Genomic DNA, 10,295 nt, shown 5'->3' with positions numbered 1-10,295 from the left:
GGCAAACTGCTCAGACACAGAAAACTTCACATAGAGCCTTAGGAGGTTATCTGTGCACTGAGACAACAAATTCTTTAGCAAGTCCTGTGTGAAGTATTGCAGAAACAGTTCTAACCACTGCTAACGTTTACATTTGAAACAAAATAAATAAGAAATCAGCAACAAATTCTTCTATACAATACACAAAATGTGTTCGTCTTCTACAAAGTCACAGGAAGTTCTACAAGTGGAAAGTTAGTTCCAGTGCAGCTAAGGACTCACGAAGTCGTTCTTTGAAAGAGCTGTCAAATGTGGCACTGATTTCTTCTCTCAGCTCCCTCAGCAGAGGCACTGTGGACTTACCATCTGCATTCAGAATTCTCCCAAAAAGGTTTCTCCAGAAATCACTGTCAACAGTCCTAAAACAAGCAGAGCAGTGTTCAGTGAAACAGTACACACACACACACACCATGTCTGTCAAGATCTGTCTCTGTTCAGCACTAAGCACCCTGGGTGAACCATGCCTGAAATAACAATTTCACTCACATGAGTAAATATAAAGGAAAATTAGGTATGTGTTGCTCATTTTATATGCACAGGTCCCTTTCTCCTTCTCCAGTAAACTTCTGGATAGTAACTGCACAGCTCTTGTGTTTGTACAGTTCCTGTCCTAGCTACCTGACCACTATCACCATCCTCACTGAGCTATAGCACTTCTCATTTAAAGGAGTTAGCAAGAACATTCTCTGAAGCAACTAAGTTGGTTTTCATGAATAAGGGGCAGAGGTAAATCTTATTTCCCTATCTGCAAGCTAAGTTAACAGGACAATATTAAAGGAAAGCTGCAAAATAAATAAGTTAAATTAAATTAAAAAGCAGTTTAGAGCCAGTTTTACTTTCCTATTTCTCTGCCTTCCATCTGTCAGAGGTCTGTATAGACAACATTTCAGAGACAATTCATAGCCAGAAATCCCCTCCCTCCCAGATATGCCCACACACCATGAATAAAAAGGTTAAGTGACTCATTTAAGTTTCAGAAAACTGATATCAGAGCTAATCCTTTGTTCTTCACACTGAGTCCATAGAACACACTGCTTCTGACTGCTGAAGCACTTTTCTCCCTCGAGCTAGGAGTTACAGTGGCTTTGGAACAAACTATCTGCCTCTGCTTCATGTAAAGTGACTCACAGAACAGCAGCATCCAGAGTCTCAGAAGGAATCTGGCCTGTGTTATTACACTAGTAACTCTTACAGTTTCTAAAATAATTAAGTCATGCAGAACCTAACCAAGGAAAAATATGCAAGACTTGAGGCCATTTTCTTCATGGGCTAAGATGAGTAAGAGGCATTGCAGAGAAGATTAAGTGTTGGTAAGGAGGTCTAAGGAGTTATCAGTGGCAAAGATAGTCCTAAAAATTCAAACACAGCTTCACATAAACCTGCACAGATAAAGCTTCTAAAATAGTACAGTGAAAACAGAACTAAAAAGACTGAACTGAAAAAAACATAAAATCACCAAATCCATTCTTTAATAAGAGTAAACCCCCTCCCCTGAAAAACAGGCTGTCATACTTAGAAATAATTAAGTCCCTTTTAAAAAGCTTTCTTAAGATGTCACAGTTGTTGTGGTTAACACCAGTCAGCCTTCTGGTAATAAGCCTTTTTTCTAGTTATAACTGCCTGAATTCTCAGAACATTCTTTGAGAAAAGTTACACTGTCAATACAACCCTCAAAAAAAGCCCAAACCAACTCAAACCAACCCCTAAGGAAACAAAAAACACTTTCCAAGTCACTTCCAGAACACAGAACAGAAAGGACAGAAGCACTGTGATCTTTGCAAAAGACAGGGAGAATTACTAAAAACAACAGGAAGAAGAATTGTGTCTTCATGGGTGTTGCAAGTGCCACTGCCACGTGTGGCTGTGTGCAAGGCATGAGAAGCAAGACTGATAGCTATCAGCTGACTCTTCACTGTGGAGCCTAACCCTGGTAGGTGCCAGTTCCCTGCAGCAGTGAACTTACTTGTCACAGATTACTTGAGAATTTATTGAGAGCTTCAAACTGGCTAGAGGATGTGTCTATCAGTAAGAACCAGCCATGCTGGAAGATCCACGTGTGAATGGGAAAAGATTCAGAACAGATTCTTTATTCCCACATACTGAAATGCCTGATTTAGAGTGCTGATAGAACACTGAAGCACAGTGTGTAACTAAAGCACCTATGCAGGCAGTTCTTGGAATTATGTTGAAAAATAAGCATAGCAGATGAATGATGAGCCTGTAACACTTCCAGAGGCAAAGTAGGAGAAGGATGGAAAACAGAAATTCTTATTTGTATTCTGAACTCCAAAGTTATGAACTGTCAGTTACCCACATCCTTATCATGTCCCTGTTCCAAAGCTTCTCAACTCAGACCTCACGTGGCTCAATTTAATCTCTTGCACGATTAAAAAAAATAAATCAGCAGAAAACCAGATATATGCCCAGTAAGGGAAAAAAACCAACCATTCTCACCCTGTACACAGCTTAAGAAGAGATTTTCGTCAAAGGCTGAAAACAGCAAACTAGGAAGAGTAAGTAGTAGAGGTTGCTAGGGAACTGGACAACTCCCACACTGGTAGTAGGTTTTCCTAAGCAATGGTTCTAGAAGTGTATTCTACAGTCAGTGGAGCTAATATCCATGATCCTGAATGCAGATACCTGTCCAGTAATTGCTGTCATGAGTGGAGAGGTCAGGAAAATCCTTATGAAATGCCAAGGCAGAAAATGCTGCAGGATGTGACTAACAACGTGAATGAGTCTGAGAATAAACAAAGGGGAGATGAAGGCAGAACAGTCACAGCCAAAACACGTGGCTAAAAGAGAGCAGCAGAAATTAACACCTGAGGACAAACTGCAGCTTCCAAATAGAAGCTGTTTGCACTTGCATCTTAAATGACAATTTTAGATTGTTTTCCTTCCTGTGCACACGTACCGTTTCTGCAGCTGCCACAGACAGCCCTGGCAGCAGTGTCTTGGTAGAGTGAAAAAACAGCAGAAAACCAAAGTAACCTCCATTTCTAAAGCATGTGCTCATGTGATCTTTTTCCCCTCACCACCCACCCACTCATGAACTTCTCCAGGTTGGTCTGTAAGGTGCAAAGAGGCTAAAGCAGTCTGGTCTGAGAGGATGGAAGAAGAAAAATCATCTTAACTGGACTGTTCATATTCAGCTTAAAATTGTCTCCTACACAGCACTAAGAGCTACCAGTCAATAAGTGCAACAGCTTCAGAGTTTCAGTCCCCAGAACTCTCACTTCTGGCAACAACAGCCCCAAGCTCTAAGTTCTGAAGATGGTACCATGGAAAAGAAAAGGAAGTTAGGAGTCTGTTCTCTCCCAACAGCCTCCTCTACTAAAGGACTTACTTTGGTAAGTTTTGGCTGATTTTCCAGATGGAATTCTCCTGATAGACCTGGATATGCTCCCCAAACAGCATCAGATGGACTATATCTGCGATGCCAACCAAGTCTGCCTGCAATCACAACAAACATCACAAAGTTCAACATCCATCACTTTCTGCAACCCACTACAGCTTTAAACTCTTGGTGTGTTTAGTCATTCACATCTGAACTGGCCCTTGCATCAAAATCTTCCAGAGAATTGCTAAGCAAGAAAACTGAAAAAAGTAAAGTTCTGGTTTTATTGCAGGTTCCCAAATAAGAGAAGCAGTCACAGGTACTCAGCAGCACTGCTAGCCCCTTCACTCAATGCCAGAGATTCCATCAGATGAAAAGTCCTCTTTATTCAGCATTTATTGATCAGAGCTTTCCACAGCACTTCCAAACTGTAACTTAAGAAAATAGACTTTGTAAAGCAAACACAAACTTAGCTGCCTGCTAAATTGAGACTCACCTGGTAAGGAGGAGAACTTTCTGCCAGAAGCTGTTGCCCATGGGGAGTCTGAGATATGGGAAAGCTGTTGGACAAGCTCACTCGAGACTGCAACCTCAGATCCAGACAGTGAGAGAAATCCACGATCTTCAGAGCACTTGTCATGCCCTCGCTAGCGAACACATCGCAGATCCTGAGCAGAGGAAGCACATGGAGCACAAGGCAATGCAGCAAACTTCTTTTCAAACCCAGCTGAACAGAGCAGTGAAGGCGAGTGTTAGCCATGTCAATGCTCCCCTCTGATGGTTACCTTCAGAACTACTGCTGCAAGGGCTGCCCCTGGCTGGGAACAGCTGGCAGTCTGGAGCTTAGGGATGATACCAGTGTGTCCAGAGAGAGCAATGAGAGACACTAAAGGGTTAAGGATGATGCTGCTTTGATATTTGTCACAGTTATCTGCAACAGGGTTTGTGGAATGGGACAATAGTGTAGTGCTTAGCACTTCTCCCTCTCCTTCAAGAACTCACAATACTTTATGCAAAACATTATTGAGCTTGCTAATACTTCAACAACCTCTCCTAGTCTACAGATGAGGGAGGACAAAACAGGAGGGCAGTATCTGTACCAATGACTGCCAAGCCAGCAGCAAACACATCACACCTCTCACAACTGCTCTTCTTTCAGACCTGTGTGTTGTGAGCATATTTTGTAGTTTATACCATGCACTTGTCCCGGGATAATTTTTGCTATTAAAAACAAGCCAAAAGCCCATTAATTATCCTAACTTTTGGGCAGTTGAGTTTGGTAGGCATTTGCCACAGAAATCCAGCAGGAAATATCCAAGTCTATCAAGCCACTGTTAGATCAATGACTTCCAAAACAGGATGCAGCACCCTAAGGGATCTGCAGGACAACCCTTGGTAGGGTGTGAAGAAAGAAAATATTGGAACTTCTGTAGCACTTGTATGTAATCTATAAATAAATTATTAATATAAGTCATGAACAGACAATTGCAAATAAAATGCACTGGGGTGTGCATGTTGGGTGACTGTAGGCTCAGAGCCTGTAAAGTTAATAGCTACTTTTAACATATCGTGGTAACTAGAAATGGTCCCAGTGAAATCCTGTAAGGGAATTCTATCTGAATCATTAGACATTCTGGTTACTATCTTCCCACACTTAGTTCCCAGATCACAGTCCAAGGGATATATGATTTTGTTAACATAATATGGGAAAGGCCTAAAGAAGAAAACCAGATCTGTGCATCAAGGTACAAGCTGGACTGCAGAGGAGGCTGAGCAATCTGTTTCAGGTGTCTGGATATTCCAGTCCCACCTGCCTTTGTATTCTAATTCCCTGGATTTCAGGTATGTAAAACCAAAGGCAGGTGATGTACCATACCCACTTAGTGGTCTGGTACATCAGTGAAGGAGAAGCTTGGAAACACAGGCAATAGCAAAACCATTTTGTTTAGTCTAAGTTTTCCAACATGATCCTACATCATTTCTATAGAAAGGTTTATTTCTAAACAAAGTGCTTTCACTCTTTTCAGAATACACTGGAGCCTGAAAAACCTGGACTGCACTATCAGGACCCCAGCTAAAGAGCAGCACAAGAGCTGAAGCTGAAATGAGTATTCTGTGCCCTGCCACAGTCACAGGAAGAGACAAACCTGTCTCCCAGAAAGAACACCTCTGGCCTCAGATCTCCATGGACAATCTCAGCTTTGTGCAGCTTCTCTACCATGCCCAGAAGATGATAAACAACCAGGAAGATCACCTCCTCCGTGAGGGACTTACGGCCACGAATAACACCCTGCAGAGAGAGAATAAACATGGATCTCTGTGCCATTCTACCTTAGATTAGGAGAAATATTTATAGCTCCCCTTTTTTTATTACTCATCTGTACAGAGATAACTGTCCCACCCTAAATTCTGTGTAATCAGATTTTGCCCATGATCCACCCAGACAGAACTACAAGAACCATGAGCTCTGTGGAGACACTATCATACAGAAGTGGACAAAACATCAAGAGAAAAAAATTGAACTCAGGACTGAAATCACTATTTAATTTCTATCCTGTTTATATGTAACTATTTAAAATGCACTTACAAGACTTTAATTAACATGCAAATCCTTCAGCAAGACACTAAATGCTATGACCTTGCTACAGCAGACTGGAACTTGCTGAAGTATGTCAAGTTAAACAACAGTTTTAGATGCAAATCTCGTTGTGGAATAACATGTGGTTCTTGCCTCAGGTCCTTTATCACTCACAAAGAGAGAAAATGTGAAAAATTGGTTCAAGATTTGTGCTGAGCAGCACATGATCTATTGAATGAGAAACCAGTTCTAACTGAGGCTGTGACAGCCAGTCCTGATTTGTGTACAGAGAAAAACCAGAGGGTCTGGATAGCAGGGTTAACCACATAAAGCTCCTCAGAAATAAGGTAACAGCCCAAACTCACTCCTGGCACCCAAACAAAGTTCATGTCTCCCACAGCTGTACTTGGTTCCTCTTACTGACCCTGAGTGTGAAGCGACTTATGTCCATGTGGACGATGGCACAGCCATCCTGGTACAGGTAGCACCTGCAGTTCTCACTGAAGCTCTGGTCAAAGTCACTATTCAAACGCTTCTGTAACTCAAGCAGGATATAAAAATCCCAAGGCACAGGCTGAGAATACACCTACAAGAAGGTACATAAGAGGAACAGTTAATTTTGGAATAAAGCAAGAATTGTTCATCTTCATATTTTTCCCATCCTTTTTTTCCCCTCACACTTTAGCAATGAAGACATTTTCCACAGTCAGAAGCCTTAAATCTATATCCACAATTAGAAAGAGGACTTGAAGTAGCAAACTTCAAGTAAAGAATTGAGAAATTAAAACCAAACTTACTATATTTTACTCTATATTGGCAGATTAGATTTTACCATTTCACACTTCTTGTGCAATAACCATCCTATGTGTTACCTTAATTGCAAATCCCTTTGCATCCAACTGCAAAGTGTTAGCTGAAATGGCAAAAAACATCTTGTATTCTTCATTGCTCCAATATTCCCATTTGATGCAGTAAGTCTCATTTCCTGTGATGAAAGTTTACATTCATAAGCTGTCACAGCAAACAGATGTTGCCAAGCTATTCCCCACCTGCACCACATAAACGGTGAGGGTGACTAGGAACCCTAATTCAGACCAACCACAACATAAGCAGATCACCTGCACCACAGAGGCTCTGGCACACCTACCCAGCACAACGTCTTGCTCAACCTCCAAGCCAGGCAGAGCTCCAGTCTCCAAGTGGAAATCTGGAGAAGCAGCCAATGACTCTGGCATGGGATCTAAGAGCTTTTTACGCTGTTCAGCACTCCACAGGAACTGATCCACATCATCCACTATGAAGAGAAGAAACAGATGAGCTGGAACCAAGTGCTGAGTCTCTGTGACTTGATTCTGCCAGTACAAGTAACCTGGATATCGAAGCTTTCTATCCACACACTGATGTACCATTCACCTTTCAGCAAGTCAATCGATCTCTTCCCAGTAGCTTCTTGTTCTGTGAACAGAACACTCATCTCTACAACTGCCTTACTCTCATAATGAGGTCTCAGGGATTCTGCTGCAGCATCACACAAAATGCATTCTTCACAAGAGACACAGCTCTGAATTAATGCAGCCACAGCAGAATTCAAACTCGTTTTGCAAATCAACACTCCTCTTTTACATCTGTACCCAGTGCAAGTGATCAGTTTGGGATTTTTACATGAAAGGTTTCAGTGAAATTCACTCTTTTGAACACAGCAGGGGTTTTAGGTAAGAAAACAGAGTTGGACTCTAATTCTGCTGCTCACTGCAATATTCAGAATTTAATGGCTTTTACCTCCTGGAAGACACATAAGAAAATGCCATGTAGGTCTGGATTATTTTCCTGCATAATAGGACATAAGGTCATTCAATAGATGAGCTGATCTCTACAGAACCAAGGCAGCCTGAAGTGTTTACTCTGCAGGATCATTTGAGATGAACCATCAGAACTACATGGTTCCTACTGCCTTTCTCCCCCAAAGAGAAAAGAATCTGTAAACATCCTTCATCTTGCTCTAAAGATTAGCACATAGGATTCAAAAAAAGGAGTAAGATCTATCCAAAATATTTCAGCTAGCTCAGTGACACTCCTCTCCTAATTGTATTTTCATTCCAGGTCCCAAACATGTTTCATCATAAAACAGTCTACAGGCACATGAGAACATTCTTCTCCAGAGTGGACACACCGAGAATTTTCAGGTGCACAATTCGAACAAAGTATCAAGCACAGTCCAAGGAGTAAAACCTGTTAAATACCTTGCAAACCATCATTGAACACACACCTAATTGTACAGGCCAGGTTTTGAAGGCTTTTTGTGACCATTCCTGTTCTAACTGTAATAGAAGTATTTACTACGGAGAGCAATACAAAGGTCTTTAGATAGAAGAACAATAAAGGCAAAACTGACTATATAAGTATCAGTATTGTTTTCCTTCAACAGGAATAAGAAACACACTGCGAAGCAGCACAACATTTACAGCATAGTTAAAGTGCAAATTTAAACCAAAATTATGCAATTGTCACTAGAATTCAAAATGATATTCACCTTTCTCAAAGCAGCAGTTATCAGCACATCAGGAGACACGCAGTATGATTAGAGAGAGCAAAAACAAGACAAACCAAAACAAAGCTGTCTTAAAAGTTCTCATTGCCATCCAGCCCAAATTTTTCCCTTCAGAACTTGCCCTCATTACTCCTACACACTCCCTGCTCTACTACCCTAAATAACTCCTGCCACCTTAATATTTACACGTGCTGGATGCTGACAGGCATTCTGTGCTGCACATCACTGCTGCTTCTGACAAGGGACACAATTTCAGTCACAAGTAATGGGGAACACAGAGCACACAGAGTGGAGTTTAGGAAGGACAGAAAAACCATCAGCTTAGTGACAGCTGTTTGTTGTGAGTGAAACTCAGTTCAGTACTGACCAGTCACATTTCCACAGACACCTCCAGAACCAGTAGCCACTTCAGCAGGCAAGCTCTGAGCCAGCTCCAGTTTCTCAGGGATGTGTGGGTATTTAATAGTAGATATTTGTGTAACAGAGGACAGAGAACCTCCTGAGACTGAAGAACCTGAGGAGCGAGTATCTTCCAGGCTTGCTTCCATGATTGGGCTGTAAATAAAGTCATCAGCTATTCAGACTGCCAGAAGATACAGGTTCTAGATAATCAATCCCAGCCCAGTGACTAGAAGAGGACTCCCAGATTTCATTAGCATACAGATATCCTTTTCCAACCTTAGTGGAAAACCAAAAGTCATGCCAGAGCACCATTTTAGCTTTGATGATTGTTTATATTAAGAATCTTAGTCTACAGATGAATTTTTAGCTTCTCTTCCACAAAATCTGACTGCTACAACAGGAGACAAACTGAGTATTTATTACTCCCTTTGCTACCAGAATCCAATCCTTTTAAAGCAGGGAAGGGCTGGGTAGAAAATAACTCTTCCTAATTATAATCAGCAGTTTCCAAGGAACTTCCCAAGTAAACAAACACCTTCAGCATGGTGTACATGTTTACATGCTAACAGCCAGCAAATCAAACTCAACTCTCAATTAAGAAACCCCCAAACAACAGATGCTTTTTTCCTTACAATGCTAAGAAACAGGAGACTGCTTGCCAGTGTTTTTCTCTGCAGCTTTTCTTCTCTGCACAAGAACTAAACCACAATCACCGGCTGCATGTTATATACTAAAATAACTGCAGAGGCATAGGAGTATAGAAGGAACTGGTGATTCTCCTTTCAGTCTCTGACAGCCAAGACAAAATGCATTATTTTCAAGTTATTTGGTTAAAAAACACACAGAGCTAAGTCCCCCAGCAGTAATGCTGAAGAGCCAAGCGGGTTTGCTATTGTTTCTTAAAGCTGCTCAAGAGGGCTAGAGAAATGGCTGTCTTGGGAATATTCTGGTATTCAGAAAACCGTTTCTTCAGCAACAGTAAAACCACAGCCATGAAAGACCCAAGAGAAGGGGCTTAAGGTACTTTACCATTACTTACCTCAGTTTATTGACACAGAGAGCTTCAGTGTATGCTTCCTCACACACCAGTGCTTCCTGATTCAGTGGTGCACTCCTGGATTCTGGACTATCTTCCTTCAGGTCACTCTGGGAGAAAGCAGGAGTTGGGACTCTCTGAGCTACCACCCCGTGGAAGGGTGTTGAGGCCAGGTGGGCAGCCCTGTTAAAGTCACACGTGTCTTCTGGGTTGGCACAAAGGGTTTTGTTCTTGTAGGAGCCTGTCACAATTGCATCCTCAGTCAAAGGTTCAACTCCATTCAGCTCATCCTGGCAAGACGTAGGAAGAGGCAGTGAAAACCCTGTAGATGTTATGCCAATTTTTCTTATAATTT

General features: G+C 41.7%; 1 protein-coding gene across 1 annotated transcript in view; it reads right to left on the bottom strand.

Moving 5' to 3' along the window:
• Window positions 1-220: 220 nt before the first annotated feature.
• Window positions 221-10,295, bottom strand: part of BUB1B (BUB1 mitotic checkpoint serine/threonine kinase B) — a 19,848-nt gene continuing 9,773 nt past the window's right edge. Inside the window, exons 15-23 of the mRNA XM_009082123.1 lie at window positions 9,944-10,230; window positions 8,891-9,057; window positions 7,102-7,248; window positions 6,827-6,939; window positions 6,379-6,540; window positions 5,524-5,666; window positions 3,873-4,044; window positions 3,386-3,492; window positions 221-398 (exon numbers count right to left, since the gene is read on the bottom strand). Coding sequence (XP_009080371.1) covers window positions 221-398; window positions 3,386-3,492; window positions 3,873-4,044; window positions 5,524-5,666; window positions 6,379-6,540; window positions 6,827-6,939; window positions 7,102-7,248; window positions 8,891-9,057; window positions 9,944-10,230 — 1,476 coding nt within the window. The remainder of the gene's footprint in view (window positions 399-3,385; window positions 3,493-3,872; window positions 4,045-5,523; window positions 5,667-6,378; window positions 6,541-6,826; window positions 6,940-7,101; window positions 7,249-8,890; window positions 9,058-9,943; window positions 10,231-10,295) is intronic.

The sequence above is a fragment of the Acanthisitta chloris genome, unplaced genomic scaffold (assembly GCF_000695815.1).
Source record: "Acanthisitta chloris isolate BGI_N310 unplaced genomic scaffold, ASM69581v1 scaffold20279, whole genome shotgun sequence".
NCBI classification, from domain to species: Eukaryota; Metazoa; Chordata; class Aves; order Passeriformes; family Acanthisittidae; genus Acanthisitta; species Acanthisitta chloris.
Note: the sequence above shows the minus strand (reverse complement) of the source record. Positions and strands in the feature narration are given on the sequence as shown.